Source organism: Sus scrofa, chromosome 14 (genome assembly GCF_054392235.1).
Source record: "Sus scrofa isolate SSC_HxYL_T2T_F1_AM1 chromosome 14, Sscrofa_HxYL_maternal_Yorkshire_Landrace_v2.0, whole genome shotgun sequence".
Classification (NCBI taxonomy): domain Eukaryota; kingdom Metazoa; phylum Chordata; class Mammalia; order Artiodactyla; family Suidae; genus Sus; species Sus scrofa.
This window is the reverse complement of record NC_139396.1, coordinates 73,385,018-73,407,989: the sequence shown is the minus strand read 5'-3', so window position 1 is coordinate 73,407,989 and position 22,972 is coordinate 73,385,018. Positions and strand designations below refer to the sequence as shown.

The window sequence follows — 22,972 nt, the reverse complement described above, 5'->3', positions numbered from 1 at the left end:
GGATGGTAAGAGACTAATAAAATAGGTGGTCCAGATAACTTTGGCTACTGTTAAAAAGACCTAGTCCAGTAATAGCACATTGAATGGCCTATCAGTGAAATCTTTGCCAGACCTGGTAATAAGCATTCCTAGCACCATGGACTTAAATGGTAATGAAATGCCCCCAAAACCACGGTCAAGTTTATGACACTGAAGAAGCCCTGTCAACTAAAAATTGGCACTTGCCATCTGCCTCTATAAGGATCAGGTCAATAGCCACTGCAGTGGCTGACCTTCAACATCCCCTGAAGGGAATTCAGGGTGGACATCAGGAATGGGAGTCTCTGTGCTCTGGGAAAACTGGCAAAACAGGCCTCACATAGTTAGGTATTTTCAAAAGATTTTATAAGCCGAAACTCTTACATCTTCTCATATCTATAAAAGCACTAAAATGATTAATGGTGACATCTGCTTCGGCCACTGAGGAGAGAAATGTATTTGGAAGTAAAACTGGAGTGGCGGCCACCCACCCACAAAGCACTGTCTGCTGGTAAAACTGAGCAAGACCCTGTGGGTACTCCTGTCAAGTTTATAATTAACATCTTTAGCTGAACTTTTATTCCTTTTCTTGTCCAATGCTTGTTCCCTCAATATTGAAGAGTATCAAAGAAAAGGGGGGAATTGTAACTGAGCAGGACACTTTGAAGCCTTCTTGGGGTGGGCCCTTCCCCCCATTCTCTGCTTTAGCTCCTCTCTGAAGTATAACTTGTGTCTTGTTGGAGGTTTACAGGAACATGGTGACCTGACCTCTGTGGACAGCTACAAGAACAAAGGATTTCTGCACTAAGAAGTTTGCAACAATCAATCACACCCCTCCCTCACTTTGCTTTAAAAATGCTTTGCAATCTTGGTTCTGGGAGTTTGGGATATTTTGGGAGCATTAGCCACCTGTCTCCTTTCATGGACCTGCAATAAATCTTTCTCTGCTCCAAACACCGACATTTTGGTTTTTTTGGCTTCACTGTGCATCAGGCACATGGGCTTGGGCTAACACTATTACTATGTAAGTAACTAAAACCACACAAAATTATTTAATCAGTCAATAATACTGTCATTACTTCAATAAAGTATGTATTTTATATACATCACATGGAATGTTACATAAGCAAGCTGATGCATTAAAGGCTTCACATTAAATATCCAATAAACAGACAACCCGCAGTTTCTTACAATCTAGTGAAATCACCCACTAAAGAGAGAAATTACATAAGTTTCTTGTGGTCTAAATACAGTCACAACAGGGGTTGTGTTTCTTAACTCCCAGTCAGGGAGAGCATGGTGCTTTCCTCTTAAACAGTGTCACATGGCCCTTCTGGAAGGAGTACTAGATTAGAGGGATGTATGGCCATCCCAATAAGGCAACGCCTTCCCTTATGAGGCTAAGACTGAGATTAAATAGAGTTAAACCCCAAAGCAGAATTACACAATGTAAAGATTGCTGTTTCTCACACAGATGTCAGAGTATGAGGAGATGCAATGTGCTGGAGGACCCAAAGATGCAAAAGCAGCCTTGGACGTGCTAATTAGAAGTGACAGGAGAATATGAAGAAATATGAAACAGTGAAACTGGACTAAACAAGAGGCTTAAGGATGGAAAGAGGTGCAGGGAGGGGACAATTATGAAACTCAGAATTTCCAATGCTCTGCTCTGTGAGCAGGTAGGAGATCTGTGTTTCAGTCCCTATCTTCACCTAAATTAGCAGCTCTGTAACTGTACAATTTCTTCAGCCAACAGATCCCAATTTTCCTATCTTAGAATATCTTAATAATCTCTATGCAATAGTCCCATAATTTGAGACAATCAAATATATAATAATTTTAAAGTATAAGTCATCTTGCAAATACAAGGTGTTGGTATTAATTTACTAGTTTAAATACTAGCAGCTATATTTTACAATGCTGAGCACTTGAGCTTATTCCCCTAAGAGGAAGATGAGGAATAAAAGAAATAAGGAATAAACCAAAGTTTAATAAACTCCACAATTAAGAGAGAAACCACACTACACATTGACCAATTTATAAAATGCTGTTTCTCTAAGAACTATTTAGACATAATGTTGGTCATTCCATAACTTTGATTTGGATTCAATTTTCTTACTTTGGAAAGATACGGTCATTTCTAGACTGATTCAGTGAAAATTAGGAGCCTTCTCTATGCTACCTGATACATTTCATGAAAACATCAGACATCTGCAATCTTAACTAGTCTACACTTAAAAGTAAAGAATGCTTATATGGGATTTTGCAGAGCAAGAGTGTATCAGGTTTTCTTAGTGTACACACACACGTATGTGTCCGTACACAGGGCGAACTGCCCTTCTTACCTACACCATCTCCTTCTATTCTGATTCATGTTAAGCCTCAGGGCAGGGTAGCCATCTCGCAGGCATCAAAGCAACCCAAGGCACTGCAGACCACAGGAGGCACTGACACTCTATGCCCTGGAGTGCTTTTTCATGGACCTATGATCTAATTTCCCTTGGAGATACACACTTAGGAACAAAACTAGTGGGTCATGTTGTACACATATCATACTTTAGCATTTACTACCAAATAGATTTCTGCAGTAATTGTACTTGTTTGCACCATTGGTAGACTAATGAATGAACAAACAAAACTTCATACTTTTCTATAATATTCTTAAAGATTTATAAACATAGTTGTGATAAAATATTAAATATCATGGAACAAAATCAAATGATTAAACAAGTCACTTAGGAACGTCTGAACCAATTAGGTGTTTGGAAAGCATTAGCCAGTAGTGTCCACAGAAACCCACACATGAAGGACAGACAACAGTAACTAAGTTAGATATTCAACAAACAAGTTTTAATTTCTTCACCCATGACCATTATCCAAGCATACATTAGCAGTGGATACAGGAATACACAGTGTTGGACATATTTCAAGTGTTCGTAAAACTGTTAAATTTCTAATGAATAGCTAAATCATGTCAACACTATAGTTAGCTGCATAAAGGTGTTCATTAAAAATTAAAAATACACTCAGAAAAATAAAATACCTGGGAATAAACATGACCAAGGAGGTGAAAGACTTATATGTCAAGAACTATAAAACATTAATCAAGAAAATTAAAGAGGAGTCAAAGAAATGGAACAATATTCTAGGCTCCTGGGTTGGAAAATATTGTAAAAATAGCCATACTATCCAAAGCAATCTACAAATTCCATGCAATCCCTATCAAATTACCCATGACATTTTTCACAGAACTAGAACAAACAATCCAAAAATTTATGTGGAAGCACAAAAGACCCAGAACTGCCAAAGCAATTCTGAGGAACAAAAATCAAGCAGGAGGCATAACTCTCCCAGACTTCAGGCAGTATTACAAAGCCACAGTCATCAAGACAGGGTGATACTGGTACCAAAACAGACATGCAGACCAATGGAACAGAATAGAGAACCCAGAAATAAACCCAGACACCCATGGTCAATTAATCTTTAACAAGGGAAGCAAAAATGTAAAATGGGTAAAAGACAGTCTTTTCAGCAAGAGGTGCTGGAAAAACTGGACAGCTGCATGCAAATCAATTAAACTAGAACACACCCCTCACATCATGCACAAAAATAAACTCAAAATGGCTGAAAGACTTAAATATAAGACAAGACATCATCAAACTCCTGGAAGAGAACATAGGCAAAACATTCTCTGACATCAAACTTACAAATGTTTTCTCAGGTCAGTCTCCCAAAGCAACAGAAATAAAAGCAAACATAAACCAATGGGACCTAATCAAACTGACAAGCTTTTGCACAGCAAAGGAAACCATAAAAAAAAAAAAACCAAACAAACCAAAAATACAACTTACAGAATGGGAGAAAATAGTTTCAAATGATGCAACTGACAAGGGCCTAATCTCTAAAATATACCAACAACTTACACAACTCAACAACAAAAAAGCCAACAACCCAATTGAAAAATGGGCAAAAGACATGAATAGACCTTTCTCCAAGGAAGATAAACACATGGCCAACAAGCACTTGAAACAATGCTCAACATCCCTGATTACTAGAGAAATGCAAATCAAAACTACCATGAGATACCACCTCACACCAGTCAGAATGGCCATCATTAATAAGTCCACAAATAACCAGTGCTAGAGGGGGTGTGGAGAAAAGGGAACCCTCTTGCACTGTTGGTGGGAATGTAAGCTGGTACAACCACTATGAAGAACAGTATGGCGGTGCCTTAGAAAACTATACATAGAACTACCATATGACCCAGCAATCCCACTCTGGGGCATATATCTGGACAAAACTTTCCTTGAAAAAGACACATGTACCCTTATGTTCACTGCGCCACTATTCACAATAGCCAAGACATGGAAACAACCTAAATGTCCACTGAAAGATGAATGGATTAAGCAGATGTGGTATATATACACAATGGAATACTACTCAGCCATAAAAAGAACAAAATAATGCCATTTGCAGCAACATGGATGGAACTAGAGACTCCCCACACTAAGTGAAGTTAAGTCAGAAAGAGAAAGACAAATACCATATGATATCGCTTATATCTGGAATCTAATATATGGCACAAATGAAACCTTCCACAGAAAAGAAAATCATGGACTTGTAGAACAGACTTAGGTTTCCAAGGGGGAGGGGGAGGGAGTGGGATAGACTGGGAATTTGAGCTTAATAGCTGCAAACTATTGCCTTTGGGATGGATTAGCATTGAGATCCTGCTGTATAGCTCTGGGAACTATGTCTAGTCACTTGTGAAGGAGCATGATAATGTGAGAAAAAAGAATGTATGTATGTATATATGTGTGACGGGGTCACCTTGCTGTACAGTAGAAAACTGACAGAACACTGTAAACCAGCTACAATGGAAAAAAAAAGAAAATCATTAAAAAGAAAAAAATTTAAAAAAACAAAGTGAAAAAATAAAAATACTTTTGAATGATCTGTAAGAATCCTTGGAAAATACAACTGGCAAATATTTACTTCTGGATTAGATCTTCCTAGCCAATTCATTCTGTGTCATATTAGCATTTGTAGGTAATATGTTCATAGAAGACAAACTACATCAGATCAAAATAATGAGAAAACAAATCATCTTTTTAAAGAGACTCATTTAGAAGTCAAATAAAAGCAGTTTCAGAATCAGATGCTATTTGTATTATGAAAGTCTGTTCTCCCAGCTCAGCATTACTCTTGAGTTTAGGGCAGCAAGAAGGCAAAGGGAGTCAAGTACTGTCTGGAATTCTACACATATAACTCAACTCCAACCTTCTCACAAATTCCAGTCTCACTCTGCAATCTTCTTATCCCACCCTACCAAGCTAAAGCTACCGGTTCAGTGCTATACAGTTACTATTCAATAAAGAGTCATGGAGTGAATTAATGGCATGTGCAATCTCTTGTTACCTTATTGCTCCTATGAAATCACTTTATTCTACACAATGACTTGCTCTCATGGGAAGCCATAGGTTACTTCATGTAAATGATTCTATCTCCCAACAAAGGTCATCTGGGGTGTTTCATTTATCTATTTCTACAAATCCAGAGGATGGAAAGGTATCAAAAATGCAGAGTGATAAACAAAAGTATAACAACAACACCTCTGGAAACTGAAAATGCAAGATCCAGATGCATGAAATCTCATGGTCTGTACCAAGGCATGAGCTAGGGGCACCAGCAGCTGACCAGCATAGCTGAGCCAAGACTGACCTGAATGGCTCTTGTAAAAATCCCTGAATATTTTCTAAAGTAATGGTAATTCATCTGACTATACCTATTAATTATCTGCTCAAGGATCATGCATCAACAGAAACCATCAGCAGTCAAATAAATGGATTAACCCTTATGATAACAGAATTGCTACCCCAGCCTTCAAAAGCCTTCAAATCATTTCCTTGTTTTATGAGACAAGAGGTAGAAATATAACCTGAAGACCCAAGACCCAAATTCCAACCCCTTCCTAAGACTGGTCCCACTTGTTTAAAGATGACATCCCTCTTATCTTCAGCTGCCATTAAAGGAAGCAACACTGAATTTGCTGAACACATAGAAGAGTCACTTTCAACTTTCTAGGCACTTCCATGAAAAGCTCAGCCCAAAGTAGCAACCAAGAAGAAAACAAAACCTCTGAAACAAACCTCAGAACAAAATCATAAGATTAAACAAGTCACCAGGAACCTCTGAACCAGTTACAGGTTTACTATACATACGGTCTTTTCAAAAAGCCTAGTAACTAGGAAACATATCATCAAGGCTGGTAACAGACACATACCATGGAGTGTCTCACTGTGTTAGAGGTCTGAAGTAAGCAGTTAAAGGCCTGGCTTGATACCCTGAAGACTCCAAAAAGAATGGATGATGCCAGTGAGGGAAGAGAAAAATCCATTTTCAGGTAATCACCTGAAAGAAAATCACTCTTCAACCGATGGAACCAAGTGGATGAAAGAATTACAGTAGAGCAGAAAATATGCGACTCTGAACAGAACCTTATGCCTAACTTCCACCGTGGCTCATTCATGGACTAAATCTGTGTGAGCACAAATCATGACCTCAGATCCTTGACCCCCATCTCACTACAAGCACAGACTATTCTATACCAAAAACAATCTCCCAGTTGGGGGTAAAGGGAGGGACTTCACACAACGTAACAGAAAAGAATAACCTGAAGTCTTAAATAATAGACACCTTAAAAAGAGAATATATGAAGAATCAGGAGTGACTAGTGATTAAGGTACCAGCCTTTTAGAGTAGAATTCCTTATGCCATCCCAACTTTGATGTTGGGGAGGGATGAGAGCAGAGATGGATTTTTATCATCAGAGATAACACTTCTAACACCTGAAGATAGGAAAATCTTAAATCTCACTGATGCAAGATTAGGTATTTAACAAATCAATAACTAAATATATGAAAAGATGCTTTTTAAAGAAATGTAACTGAGCTACAGCCATTTTACAAAAACATACTCTTTCACTTCTTCTCAGATTGCTAACTTGACCTAGAAGTGCCTCTATTTTATGATGCAATGATGACATCCAAGCTTGTGGAGCTACCCCAGGACAGTGAGGAGTTATTCCTGACTCACTGCAATATCTCAGGCTTCCTCTCTCTCTCCCTTTCCAATTTTTGAAGTGGAAGCCAAAAAGCTGGTAACCAAAGCACAGGCAAGAAAGAGAACAATTTGAATTTGTATAACTGGTTTGATAAAACAAGACTGGGGAAATAAGATCTAGACGCTAGCCATTAAAGAACTCCGTGTTTTCCCAGAAGAAGTACCGGGAATACAGGAGTCATCCTTATCTGACTCGTCATGAGTTTCTAATTACAACTCATCTATGGAGAGACTGATATACACATATCTTTTTGGTAATGACAGAAGTTTTAACACATCTCCTAAAAGAGAAGTCATGTGATTATTCTCCAACATTACAGTAATGATAAGCATGACATATGTTTCCTTGTGGTAGAAAAGAAACAGACATGCAAACTCAGATTGGATTTGGGCTTAAAGAGACAGAAATCCGCATCTTCACAAATAATGCTCAAATGCACTCACCCTTCCAAGGCCTCTTTCCCTTTCTTCTACAATGGATTTTCCCTTTTCTGGAAGTTCTCTACACCCTTGATATCTTCTCCAACAGAAGTTCTGCCCAGTGTGTATAATTTCTCTGGCCCTCCTCACCTTCCTCTCCTCTTTTCAGGGGTCATCGGGAAGAAGGTTAAGGATCATGGCGAGGGTAGGGGGGTTCAGTGCCACCTGAGGAGGTTGTTAATGCAAAAAAAATTCAATAATTTGTACGAATTTTTTCTGCCCCCCTTTTTTCTTTGTCCCCCTAGAAAAACCAGCTGACACTATAGTCTAAAGGATAGTCTGACTGGAAGAAATGAAAAAGAATGAACCTATTATCATGCTATCCATCAGTTTAAAAACACCTTATCAGGGTGGAAAAAAAAGTATACATGTAAGTGTAATTTGGTCCCCATGCTGTACAGCGGAAAAAAAATAAATTAAAAAAATAAAAACACCTTATCAATGAAAAGAATCCGGGGAAAATAATAAATTAATGTACCATGGCAATTCCATCACTACCAAAATCTCTTTCATCCATTTGAAAGGCTGATTTACATACACCCCAAACTTTAAAGAAACTATGAAATACAGAGATTGTCACCAGCAGGTTTCACAACAGTTGTCAGGAACCTACCTCCAAAGTTCTAGATCATTGGGTTGAAGGCCAATGTGCAGTGTTTGAGAAGATCTGCCCCTTGCTTTTGGTTCTTCATATGAAAATATAGAGAGGGACATAATAGTCCATTTTTACCCCTAACTAGTTAGTAAAGGAGTCAGGGTCTTATTACCTCTAAGATTACTTTACTGAGTTTTCAGAATAACTAATATTTTTCCAAATGTAAACTTTTCTGTGAAATTTTGGGTGGGTCCTCAGAAAGATAATATGTTATTCCCTTCAAATGACTTATATGTGTTAAAAATATTTTAGCAAGAGAGATGATTTCATGTGCTTGAGAAGAAAAAAGATCCCAATTACAGTAGTTTTCTAATAACTTGAGTTTATTAAATGTCTGTAAAAGTTGAATGAATGAAAAAGCATGGGCAATATATAAGCCACTGAAAATTTAAAACATTACATTACATTTTTTGACTTTTTTTCTTTTCTTCTCTCCTTTTTTTTTGGCCATGTTGAAGGCATGAAGAAGTTCCTGGGCCAGGTATCAAACCTGTGCCACAGCAGTAACAATGCCGGATCCTTAACCCACTGAGCCACCAGGGAACTCTTCAGGTTACACTTTAAAAATGCAATTTCAGTGTAAGTAAACACACAGAAAAGATAAAATACAAACATGGGCAAAAGAGCAAGACTGCAGTAAGATGAGTAGAAAAGGGCAACAATGACAGATTTCAATATATATAGTCCTGTGTGATTCAGTAAAAATGTGTAACAGACTATTACAAAGAGGAAGTGGTACAGTTATTAAAACAGGGCAGTGAAATCTATAACCTCAACAATGGTAATGTGATTTATGAAGTTGAATCAAGATAAAAAGATGGCAAACTACAAACAAACAATAAATTACTGTTTGGTATGAGTTATGCATTAAATACCCTTTCTATAATTTTGCCTTTTGGATGCAATACATGAAATGCTAATTTTACGTCAATAGGGAATACAGAAAAGAGTAAAGATTCTTGAACCATACAAAATTACACATACCGTTAAGATAGCTATGCTCATCCCTCTTAGACACAATTCACATGGCCTAGCTAAAAAGAGGTTAATAAATACATGAAAAAGATCTTGAAAGTAGGCTTCCAATTCCATAGTGTTGCATGATTTCAAATGAGGTAAAAGAATGAGCAAATGGTAGAGATCCAGGAAGAAAGATGTTCAGATACTTCTGGTAAATGCAGAATGCAGGAAATAACATTTCCAGAAAATGTGAGGAAAACATATGGAACATGTTACCAGGAAGAAAACAAGCAGTGAGAATTGATGAGTTCAAGAAGTGTCTGGAGATGCTTTGGAGAACAGGGGCATTTCTTAATGGGAGAAACTCAGAAGGATAATAAAGACCTGATATAAATTTTCTAAGAGGATTTCCTAACACTATTTCTGGCCCTTGAAGACATTTGCTGGATAAATAACACCAATGAGGGTCACTTCACACAGGGCTTTACTCTGTTTAGGGAGAAAATCTCTCAATAAATCATGTCTTAAATTTGAAAATGTAAACTGTCAAATCAGTTCAAGACCGACTTCCAAGTAATCACTACAGTTACTCCAAGCCCCTCAAGCCCCTCAACTATCTCTCCAGATTAAAGAGGACAGGGTCTCAAATTTCCATGTCTTCAAATCGCTATTCAGAAGCTATGCTTTTTCTTCCAATTTATATACCCTACTCTAATTTCACCAATAGTATAATCTGTTTTTAAACTGTGTAGTTTACAATAATACCTGTTCACTTCCTAATTTTTTGCATCCCCAAAACATCCAGAATAAACTGAAACCAACCTGCCATTTGATTATTTTCCATATGTGCATTTTATAATGATCAGAATTTGAAATTAAAACAAGCTTTAGCCATACTTGGTAGAAAGGGGGTAAAATATTTCTAATCTTTTTAAAAGGGGAAATTTGGTTTGGTCTTATATTTGTCTGCTTTGTATTTGGGGTAAGACCCCAAAAAGGTAGTCTAATATGTTTCTACTTTGTTTTTGGAAGGTAGATCCTCTCCCATCTGCTTCCTATGCAGCAATATTCAAAAGGAAGCTCGGACCTGGGACCCCTGGCTGCAGTGCCTGCACCTGGACAAACGTCTCCTTGAACAACAAAGTACAAAAAAACTATAGGAACTAAAAATAGCTGTGTGCATGTGCAGCTTGGGGCAAATTACGGACAAGATGCAAAAAGACCAAAAATCCAACTGCCACTTCTGAGGAGCCAGGAGCAAAAACTAGGTACTGTGCATACCTGTTGCATACACTACTACCCAAGGGGTGGGCAGACCACTTAAGCCATCCCTCCTGCCCAACACCTGGGCTTGCCCCTACACTCACCCCATATAAGAAACCACGTCACCAACCCCTCAGGGAGTAAGCAAGGGAATATGTTACTTGTTGCTCTCCCCTGCTGCAACAGGGGCCCCAATAATCTTGCCTGAATTTGTCTGGTCTCTTATCAATTTCTATTGAGTGGGAAGCCCAAGAACCCCAGTAGGTAACAGCAGTACTATAACACAAAGGCTTTTAACTACAAAAAAGTGCAGGGTAACACTGCAACTTAACTTTCAAAACAACAACAAAATGTTATTTTTTCTTCCCTTGCCAGGTCAAAGGACAGAGACTTGCTCACTTTTTATGGAGTTCTGTGCTGATCTAGGATTCAAGAAGCATGTCTCAATTCAAACAGACTTGTGGTTGCCCCGGGGGTGGGGTGGGGGTTGGGGGGTGGAGGGGAGGTGGAGGGAGTGGGAGGGATTGGGAGCTTGGGGTTAACCAATGCAAACTATTGCTCATGGAATGGATTTACAATGAAATCCTGCTGTGTAGCACTGAGAACTATGTCTAGATACTTACAACGCAGTATGACAATGGGAGAAAAAATTATGTATACATGTATGTGTAACTGGGTCCCCATGCTGTATAGTGAGAAAAAAAAAAGTGTGTTGGGGGAAATAACAATAAAAAATAAATTTTAATACTTAAAGAAATTTTTAGCTTTTAGTGCTGCCTGAAGAACATGCTAGTGTCATTTTTTTTTTTTTTTTGGCACTAGAAACAAAGTAGGAGAAATTCTATCCTAATTATGAAAAATTTTACTTATAACACTAAAGTACAGAAAACTTTAGGGCTGCAAGTAAAGCCACTGACATTATACACAAAAGTATATTTTGTACTATACTTACAGCTAAGAAAATACAAAGAACCACTTGCTTATGTTTTGTGAAAAATTTTAATGACATTAGAACAAATTCATGTGGAGAAATACATAAACCTGTCCATAAAGATTGCCTTACAGAACAGTTAAAGAAAAACCTTGCCAAAGTTCCTCAAAACACATGATTTTTATGACTGTATAGGAAAAAGTGATAAGAAAATGTGCTTGAACACTATGCAAAACTGTGGCCTAACTGCAGCCGACACACTCACTTCTTTTTTTTTTTCTTTTTTTTCCATTTCAAATTCACTCTCATCTTTCCCAGTAACTTCTAGGTGGCAAAGTTTATACCAGAGGTTCTTAAAATGCTTTCTAAAATTTGACATTTTTAAGTCACTTTTCCTACCCTAGTTAAAGTTGTTCAGTTATCAAAGGATAGGCATTTCATTCACTTTTAATCCTGCAACAACCTCATGTAAAACAATTCAATAAAACCATCAAACTTGAGCTTTTTTTTTTTTTTTTGGCTTTTGAAGCTAAACACATATAAACAATGCAATGGTACCATAATTAGTGCTAAATCAGGTCCTGATTCTTCCATGAAGGCATCATTAACTATTCCCCCCCAATCAATAGTTTTTGGTCTTCACTTTCTTCATGTGTAAAAGGATAAGAAATGAAGTTCACAAGAGAACATAAAACCTCATGTGCCATGTACCAATGCACTGAGAGTGGCACTGAGTGGGGGAGAGAGTGAGCTGAGGGTGCCAATGTGGCCAATTTTAATTAGGCACTTAAGTTTAGGTGTAATCATACAAATCCCCTCCAGGACATTTGTCTGTTCAAAATACAAGTTAAAATCATAGAGGTCTTTAGATTTTGCTTTCAATGCTCTTTCATACATAAGGATTGGAAGGGAGGAAAATCCTTTGCAGCTTTCATTGGTATGGGCAGTAAACCATCTATGGTCAAAGTTAAACCAATAATGGACATACCTTCATAAACACAGCAGATGTATCTTCAGCGGGAGGGGAGGGTTACCAGTGACTTTGTGTTTACTAGAAGGCTAAGAGGTCTCCTAAACAGGTTTTAATTGTATTCCCAGGGCCCATATTCCTAAAGAGAAAAATCACAGTCCATATCTTCAGTTTCTTCATCAAAAGCAGAGATAATCTTCTCCTTCAAGGATTAATGACTCTGGCCTATAAAATTATATTCATTCTGCTAGTTAAAAACTAGCTCATACTTTTGAAAATATATTTTTGGGAGAGTTATCTCTCTCTCTCTTTTTTTTTTTTTTTTTTTTTTTGCTTCTTAGGGTGGCACCTGTAGCCTATGGAGGTTCCCAAACTAGGGGTCAAATCAGAGCTGTAGCCGGCAGCCTACACCACAGCCACACACAGGATCTGAGCCGCATCTGCAACCTATACCATAGCTCATGGCAACACCAGATCCTTAACCCACTGAGCAAGGCCAGGGATTGAACCTTCGTCCTCATGGATGCTAGTTAGATTCATTAATCGCTGAGCCACGATGGGAACTCCCTCTTGGTTCCTCTTTTTTTTTTTTTTTTTGTCTTTTTGCCATTTCTTGGGCCGCTCCCGCGGCATATGGAGGTTACCAGGCTAGGAGTCAAATCGGAGCCGTAGCCACCGGCCTACACCACAGCTCATGGCAACGCCAGATCCTTAACCCACTGAGCAAGGCCAGGGATCGAACCCGCAACCTCATGGTTCCTAGTCGGATTCGTTAACCACTGCGCCACGAGAACTCCGGGAACTCCCTCTTGGGAGAGTTATCTTAAAAGTTTTTAAGCTTGAAAAAATATTTATTCAGAAAATTATAGTCTGACATGATTATTCTATGTGTAACTAGAGCTACCAGAAAAATATTTACTTTTTCATGAAAACTGAGTTTTACTGGTATATATATATATATATCAGCAGATTGAGACTTGGAATTCTTATTGAAATCCAAATGGCTGTACATGTTACTCCCACCAGCAGTATACAAGAGCCGCCATTTCTCCACGTCCTCATTACACTTCTTATTGTCTTCCCTTCGAATCACAGCCATCCTAGTACATGTGAAGTGTGTCACTTTGTGTTTCTGACGTTCATTTCCTTCACACCAACCATAATGATCATCCTTTCACACGCTTACTGGCCAGGATAACCTGTTTGGAGAAATTTCTATTCACATCTTCGCCGATCTTTCAATCAGGCTGCGTTGCCAGGCTGCTGAGCTGTAAGAATTCATCACATATTCAGGATATTCACCCCAATCAGATATGATGTGCAAATACTTTCTACGATTTTGTGGGCCATCTTTTTAACTTTCTTGATAGTATTGTTTGCAGCATAGACACTGTTCATCTTGGTGTTGTCCAACTTATCTATTTCTTTTGTCATATCTGCTTTTACATATTACATCTTCAGTGTTAATTGCTAGTGTCTAGAAATGCAATTGGTTTTTGTACACTGATTGTATATCTTGTGCAACCTCACAGAATCCATTTATTAATAATAAAGTTTTATATATTTTATATATATTTTATATATTATATATATACTTAATATATTTTATATATTTATATATTTATAATAATAATAGTTTTTTTCAGTGTATTCCTTAGGATTTTTATATACAAGATCATGTCCCTACAAAGAGAGACAGTTTTAAGTCTTCCCTTCCAATCTAGATGCCATTTATTTCCTTTTCTTGCCTAACTGCCCTGACTAGAACCTTTAGCATATTGTTAAACTAAAGTGGTGAGAATGAACATCCTTATCTCCTTCCAGACTTCAGGACAAAAAGCATTCATTCAGTCTTTCATGTGAGCTGTAGGTTCTTCCCAGATGCTCCCTATTAGGTTGAAGAAATTCCTACCTATTCCCAGTTTACTGCGTGTTTTTGTCATGAAAGGGTGTAGGATTTTGTCAAATGCTCTTTCTACATCTACTTAGATGTTAATATGGCTTTCATCCTTTATTTTACTGTGTTACATTAATTGATTTTCATAATGTGAAATCTTACATTTCTAGGATAAATGCCATTGGCCATGGCGTAAAACCCTTCATATAAATTGCTGAATTCAGTTTGGTAGTATTCGGTGATAATTTCTGTATCTATATTTGTAAAGGATATTGGTCTACTTTTTATTTTTTTTCTTGTGCTGAGTTTGCCTGGTGTTGACAGCAAAGTGGTCTTGTAGAATGAGATGGGATGTATTCCCTCTTATTTTTTGAAAGAGTTTGTGAATGATCAATAGTAATTCTCCTTCGTATGTTTGACATAATTCACCAGTGAAGCCATCTGGGACCGGGCTTTTCTCTGTGGGTAGTTTTTTGGGGTTTGTTTTGTTTGTCTTTTAATGATTCAGTCTCTTTCTGTAGGCCTATTCAGATTGTCTACTTCTGAGTCAGTTTTTCTAAGAACTTGTCTACTTCATCTAACTAATGTGTTTTCGTATGATTGTTTATATAGTGCTCCCTTATCCTTTTTTATTTATTTTATTTTCCCACTGTACAGCAAGGGGATCAAGTTATCCTTACATGTATCCTTACATTACATTTACATTTTTTCCCCACCCTTTCTTCTGTTGCAACATGAGTATCTAGACATAGTTCTCAATGCTACTCAGCAGGATCTCCTTGTAAATCTATTCTAAGTTGTATCCGATAACCCCAAGCTCCCGATCCCTCCCACTCCCTCCCTCTCCCATCAGGCAACCACAAGTCTTTTCTCCAAATCCATGATTTTCTTTTCTGTGGAGATGTTCATTTGTGCTGGATATTAGATTCCAGTTATAAGTGATATCATATGGTGTTTGTCTTTGTCTTTCTGGCTCATTTCACTCAGTATGAGAGTCTCTAGTTCCATCCATGTTGCTGCAAATGGCATTATGTCATTCTTTTTTATGGCTGAGTAGTATTCCATTGTGTATACATACCACATCTTCCGAGTCCAATCATCTGTCGATGGACATTTGGGTTGTTTCCATGTCCTGGCTATTGTGAATAGTGCTGCAATGAACATGCGGGTGCATGTGTCTCTTTTAAGTAGACTTTTGTCCAGATAGATGCCCAAGAGTGGGATTGCGGGGTCATATGGAAGTTCTATGTATAGATTTCTAAGGTATCTCCAAACTGTTCTCCATAGTGGCTGTACCAGTTTACATTCCCACCAGCAGTGCAGGAGGGTTCCCTTTTCTCCACAGCCCCTCCAGCACTTGTTATTTGTGGATTTATTAATGATGGCCATTCTGACTGGTGTGAGGTGGTATCTCATGGTAGTTTTGATTTGCATTTCTCTTATAATCAGCGATGTTGAGCATTTTTTCATGTGTTTGTTGGCCATCTGTATATCTTCTTTGGAGAAATGTCTATTCAGGTCTTTTGCCCATTTTTCCATTGATTGATTGGCTTTTTTGCTGTTGGGTTGTATAAGTTGCTTATATATTCTAGAGATTAAGCTCTTGTTGGTTGCATAATTTGAAAGTATTTTCTCCCATTCTGAAAGTTGTCTTTTTGTTTTCTTTTGGGTTTCCTTTGCTGTGCAAAAGCTTTTCAGTTTGATGAGGTCCCATGGGTTTATTTTTGCTCTAATTTCTATTGCTTTGGGAGACTGACCTGAGAAAATATTCATGATGTTGATGTCAGAGAGTGTTTTGCCTATGTTTTCTTCTAGGAGTTTGATGGTGTCCTGTCTTATATTTAAGTCTTTCAGCCATTTTGAGTTTATTTTTGTGCATGGTGTGAGGGTGTGTTCTAGTTTCCTTTTTTATTTCTATAAGGTCAGTAGCAATGTCTTTATTTTTCATGGTCTAGCTAAGGTTTATCAATTTTGTTATCTTTTCAGAGAACGGACTTTTGGGGTTTGCTCTTGTCAGTTTTTTAAGGTGTAAGGTAAGATTAATTTCAGATGTTTTTCTTTTTTAATAAGATACTTACAGCCATAAATTTCTCTGAGCACTGATTTAGTTGCATAAGTTTTTTTTTTTTTTAATTTTTTTGTCTTTTGTCTTTTTAGGGTCGAGCCATGGCATATGGAGGTTCCCAGGCTAGGGGTCCAAAAGGAGCTGTTGCTGCCGGCCTATGCGAGAGCCACAGTGATGCCACGTCTGTGACCTACACCACATCTCACAGAAACACCAGATCCTTAACCCACTGAGCGGGGGCAGGGATCAAACCCGCAACCTCATGGTTCCTAGTCCAATTCGCTTCCACTGAACCACGACAGGAACTCCCCAGTTGCCTGAGTTTTAATATATTGTGATTTCGCTTATATTAATTTCAAAGTATTTTCTAATTTTTCTTGTGAATTCTTTTTTTTTTTTTTTTTTTTGGCCACACCTGGGGCATGCGGAAGTTCTCGGGCCAGGGAATGAATCTAGCCACAGCTGCAAACCATGCTGTAGCTGTGGAAACACCAGATCCTTTAACCCACTGAACCAGGCCAGGGATCAAACCTGTACCTCCACAGTGACTTGAGCTGCTGCAGTGGGACTCTTAACCCACTGCACCATGGCGGGAACTCCCTTGAATCATTTGTTATTCAGGGGGTTAATATATACATATTTGCAAATTCCCCAAATCTGTTATTGATTTCTAATTTACTTCCGCTATGAAATCATATTTTGTGTTTCAATAGTTTTAAACTTGTTAAGGCTTGTTTCTTTGTGGCCTAGCATACATACACATGCCCTATGGAACACTCTATGTATGCCTGCAAAGTACATGTATTCTGCTGAGTCTGCAGCTGTTGGCTGGAATGTTCCATAGATAGGTCTATTAGACATAGCTTGTTTATACCATTGTTCAGCCTTCTATTTTCTTGTTAATCTTCTGCTTACTATTCTGTTACTGAAAGTGGCCTACTGAAGTGTCTACATATTACTGATTTCTCCCTTAAATTCTGTCAGTTTTTTTCTTCATGCATCTTGGGACAGTATTTTTAGATGCCTATGTTTAGAAATCTTCTGATAGACTGACCCTTTTATTATTTTGGAATATCCCTCTTTATCTCTACTGACATTTTTTTTTAAGTCTATATTGTCTGGTATCAGTACAGCTATTCCAGCTTTTTTGTTGTTTAAAGTTGTTCCTTTTACTTTCAACCCATTTATATCTTTGAATCTAAATGTGTCACTTGTAATACATCCTTAATTTCTTTTTATCCAATCTGACAATGTCTGCCTTTCGCATGGATTTTTTAATACATTCACATTTAATGTTATTGTCCATATGGCTGCATTTACATCTGCTATTTTTTTAATTTTGTTTTCTGTATATCTAATGTCTTTTTTTCTTCTTTTTTTTAATGTTATCATTTTTCTCTCTCTCGTGCCACTTTATTTATTTATTTATTTATTTTTGTCTATTTGCTATTTCTTGGGCCGCTCCCGCGGCATATGGAGGTTCCCAGGCTAGGGGTCGAATCGGAGCTGTAGCCACTGGCCTACGCCAGAGCCACAACAACGGGGGATCCGAGCCGCGTCTGCAACCTACACCACAGCTCACGGCAACGCCGGATCCTTAACCCACTGAGCAAGGGCAGGGACCGAACCCGCAACCTCATGGTTCCTAGTCGGATTCGTTAACCACTGCGCCACAACGGGAACTCCTTTTTTTCTTCTTCTATTCTTCCTTTATTGCCTTCTATTGTAAAGGGTAGATATATGGATTAAGTGGATATTTAATTTCTTTAGTGATTTTATTTTATACAGCATTTGAGTCTTCTTAGAGGTTGATCTAAAGCATACAATCTTTATCTTAATTTATCAGAATCTACATCATATTTACACTGAATTCTAGAAATACAGAAACTTTACTCCTCTATAGCTCCATTCACTTCTCACCTTTTTTTTTTTTTGCAGGCAAGAAATAGATTTATTAGGATAGAACGCTTGTGAGAGATGAAAGTGGGCAGGGAAGGAAGCTCTGCCTCAGGATCCAGTCCTTCCCACCTTTTTATGTTATTACTGCTTACATGCTGTGTGTGATTTATACATGTTACAAACTGTCATAATTACTAGTTTATATAATCATGCCTTTTAAATAAGAGAAATATATAGTTTGTTACATTAACCATCTTATTTATCCTTTACTGTTCTCTTCATTCTTTTCTGTAGATTTATCATACATGTCACTTCCTTACTCTAATACAGCTTTTGTTTCTACTAGTTTCTTTTGTTCTCAAATATATTACATTTCTGTATGTCAAGGTTCAATAATACACATTGTTTCATGCAGTTTTTATTTATTCATTTTTTTAGGGCTGCACCCTAATTACCCCTGAGCCATAATGGGAACTCCAGACCTGCCTTTAATACTAAAGGATGCTCTTCAGTCTGATAGTAAAAGACACTAGACAATAATTTGAAATTATATGCACACGAACACACACAAATCACTGGTAAACATAATTTTAATCTACACAAAATATAATTTAGCTGCATATTTCTTCTTCATTCTTTTGACTGACTTTAAAAACAATGGCAGTTCCCATTGTGGCTCAGCAGGTTAAGAACATGACTAGTATCCATGAGGATGCAGATTCAATGCCTGGCTTGCTCAGTGAGTTAAGGATCTGGTGCTGCCACGAAGGGCACAAATGTGGCTTGGACCCAGCGTGGCCTTGGCTGTGGCATAGGCTGGCATCTGTAGCTCCAATTCAAGCTGTTCCCTGGCCTGGGAACTTCTATACACAAGTGCAGCCCTAAAAAAAAAACAAAAACAAAGGAAAAAAAGGCAGGTCTGTTAGCAACAAATTCTCTAAGTTTCTTATTTATCTGAGAACACCTTTATTTCATCTTCATTTATAAAAAATTATTTTATTGGATATAAGGTTCTTGGTTGATCACTTTCATTTCAGTATTTTAATACATCATCTCACTGCCTCCTGGCCTCCATTAATTCAGGTAAGTCTGCTGTTGATATCACCAGGGTTTCCTTGTATATGATGACTTGTTTCTCTCTTACTGCTTTCAAGATTTTTTCATTTATCTTTAGCTTTCAACATTTTGATTAAGATATAACTAAGATCTTTGTATTTGCCTACTTGAAGTTCACTAAACTTTAATATGTATATTAATGTTTGTCATCAAATTTGGAAAGTTTTCAGCCACTATAACTTCAAATTTTTTTCTGCGTCTTTTTCTCTCTCCTCTCCTTCTGATACTCATATTCCATGTACGTTGGTCACTTAACGTCATGCCATATTTTTCTGAGGTTCTTTCTTTTTTCTGTTTATTAGACTACAAAGTCTCTATTGATTTATCTTCAAGTTTGCTGATAGTTTCTTCTGACACCTGCCACAAACCCATGGTTTAACCACCTAGTGCCTTTTTTTTTTTTTTTTCCAATTCTGGTTATTGTGCTTTTCCACTCCAGAATTTTAAAATAATTTATCTTTATTGATATTCTCAATTTGATGAGTCATTATCATCATACCTTCCTTTATTTCTTATAAATAGCTTTCATTAATTCTTGAGACATTTCGAATGGTGCTTTGAAGTCTGTGTCTGTTAGGAACCTCTTTGAACATTTTTCCATTGCCGATTTGTTTGCTTTCCTGTATTATGGTTCACACTTTTTTTGCTTCTTTGTATATCTCATTTACCATTGTTGAAAACAAGACATTTTAGATAAATAGCAACTCTGGATACAGACTGTCCCTGTACAGTTTTCAGACTGCTAGAAATGACTAATTTTATCTTTACATAAAGGGCTTAGGAGTTGTCCCTCTGTCACAGTTTGCACAAAGGTGTATTTAAGACCCTTGTGCAATGAAGATTCCACTCAGTTCTGATGAGTCTGTATGAGGTTTAGGGAACCCTGTTCATGGTGCCATGTCCATCCCTGATTGCTTCTGATGAGTGTGACATGCACAGCCTTCCTGACTTCCAGAGCTGACTGTGATCCCTGGAGGGCCCTTCTTGGCTATCTGTTTCCTTGGCTCTCCACGGCTTTCAGGAATAGAGCTTCTGCAACAGAAGCCTGGGGAAATTAGAAATAGCAGTTTTTGCCTTCTCCCAAGGGAAAGCCATGGCCATAGACAGAGCTGCAGGGAGACCCCTGTCTTCTTGATGGCACATGCCTGGGGTGGAGCTTCCATGACATGGAGCTTAGGTGGTTGGTAACAGTGTTCATGGCTTAGATGCTGTGGCTCTGCTTCAAGTTTCAGATTTCTTGAATGACTATTTCTCCATTTCCTGCATGGCCTGAGGACAATTTCTAGAGACTTTAAATGAGTATTGCTGTTATGATTTTCACCAGTAAAACCGCTGCTTTGTTAGGAAGAGGATCTATCAAGCTGCTAGCCTCTTAGTTTACAAGGATAATCTCCAAAGAAATTTTTAACACAGTATTTCATCTAGAATTTCAAGTTACAAGCTTAGTAATTTAAAAACTCATACATTAACATTTAATAAAAAAAGCAGAAATGTTAGAAATCTTCCATTACGAACATGGTTTTGGTTTAAATAAAAAAGTTTTAAATAAAAATACTAGAGATATAAATAAGTATATCAATTTTTCTTCCAAGTCCTAAATATGTGTCCTCAAATAACTGGAACTATTTTGAGCAGGTCACAGAGAGGTACACTATGAACAACCAGTCTAGTTACCAGCATCACCTCCCACAGGCAAAGGGTAAGAACTATCATAACTCTAACTATGTAAGTCAAATAAGAAATTAAATTCTCCTTTGTTGTGGGACCATCCAAAATCTTATTTCTGTCCATGGTACAGAAACACTCATTCCACTACACAGTACAAAGACATTGAAATTAATTTCAGGGCTACATTATCTACATTAAATTCTCAATCATATATCTAATGAGAAAATTAAAGACTAAAAGTGGGGGGATGAGAAGGAAACACATTCAGCTAAGGGAAACGAATCACCAGCATACACCTACATTCCTGGAACTGTCAGACAGGAGCCTCCTGCTCATAGGAGAAGCGTGCTGCTCTACTAGCTATTTACTGTAGTTTTAAATAAGATGTAAGGAAATCTTTCCTATTTTCAAAATTCTTCCCTTAATCGTCTGTAAATGTCTAAATGAAATAAATGTTCCGAGGCTCACTTCACATCTCATCTCCTCCACACAGCTTCACTCTAAGTCCAGCCAACTTGTTCTATTTGACTCCTGACCATGGGAAGCGCTCACTGTGACAGAATTTAGTGCTGGCTCTTGTGAGCTGTTCTGTAGTAAACTAGGTCCCAGAGAACCTCTGTGCTCTCCCCAGAGTGGCTGCTGCTTTTCTCTGCTGTGCTCGCAGCTGAAATGGACAAACTCTATTCCCATTGGATCAAGACAGCTATGCAATGCTGAATCTAACTGGTGCCCCTCTTCCCACTCGTTTTCAGGGTTCTTTGCAGGACTGCTTCACTCTGCAGTAGCAGAACTGAGAAAAAAACTCTCCCCTCATCTGATCAAAAATCTTTCCTTACTATTGCAAGGATTTTGTTTCCATAGACAATCATAAAAGGTACTGAATCTTAAGTAAATTTTCAAAACAATGCTTTTTTTCAATGCCAATGGATCAAATAAACAGAATACTCAGCTGCTAAAAACTAATACCCTTTTCTAATATATCTAGTCCAATAAAATCTTAATATCATCATAGTATGTAAATAAAATGTCCAAAGGAATTAAACTTCACCACCATGTTTAAATGTTTGCAATTCCGAAGTACAATTAATCAAATATAATTTTCCTAATACAGCTAACAAGATCAAGGATCATTAGTCTAATTATATTCCCTTTTTATTATGTCTTTAGGCTTTTAGCTTGTTTGTTTTTTAGACATTTACTTAGAAGTATAAAAACATTTTGGCTGAAATAAATTTTTCTAAAAGGAGGTTATTATTCTTGCACTTTTTAATTAATTGGATATGCTCTACAAGTAATTATAAGAAAAGCATCTTTAAAAAAAAAAGAAGCTTTCAACACCTGAAATAATACAGATTCTACAAAAGGTATGTTCCTCTATTTACAGCCATATATTTTGATGTGGTTTTCTATGTAAATACATTTTTAAGGCTTTCAGTAGGAATGTACTCTATTAAATATAGATGTTATGTTAAAAGTTACGAAGTACCAAATGTTTATGATGCTTTCCCCCAAACAAACCTAACTTGTCTTCTTAAAAAATACTTGGTGTTTCAGACATTATTTTAGGTCTGAGAAACAAACAAGCTTGTTCAGTCAAACTCACTCTTGCCAGGTGCAACAGGAAAAATTAACACCAGTACAAAAAACCAGACTTCTGCTACTCAGTTTATCATTTAGGTTATAACCCTGCAAACACTGAAATATCCACTGATTATGATAAAACATTTTTAATCTAAAAATAAATATTTGCAATTAGTAAAAGTAAAGCAGAGATTCTCAGGTAAAATACACATCCCTTTTTTCTTTTCTGACAAACCAATCTTTCAGCAGCAGACAATATTTGAAGGATGGCAATATGTTTCCCCAATGCCCCATCATAGTAGGAAGAATCTTTTTAATGGCAATTGCTATTTCACATTTAAAATACT

The 22,972-nt window shown here is 37.4% G+C and overlaps 1 protein-coding gene across 8 annotated transcripts in view; it reads right to left on the bottom strand.

Moving 5' to 3' along the window:
* The window catches only part of FMN2 (formin 2), a 305,517-nt gene that overhangs the window by 136,963 nt on the left and 145,582 nt on the right, over positions 1 to 22,972 (bottom strand). The window contains exon 7 of one of the 8 annotated variants that reach the window (XM_084996811.1): positions 7,600 to 7,785. The exons of the other annotated variants lie outside the window; for them this stretch is intronic. Coding sequence (XP_084852937.1) covers positions 7,726 to 7,785 — 60 coding nt within the window. The 3' untranslated portion in view covers positions 7,600 to 7,725. Of the gene's footprint in view, positions 1 to 7,599; positions 7,786 to 22,972 lie in introns of those variants that run through there. 8 annotated transcript variants of the gene reach the window in all.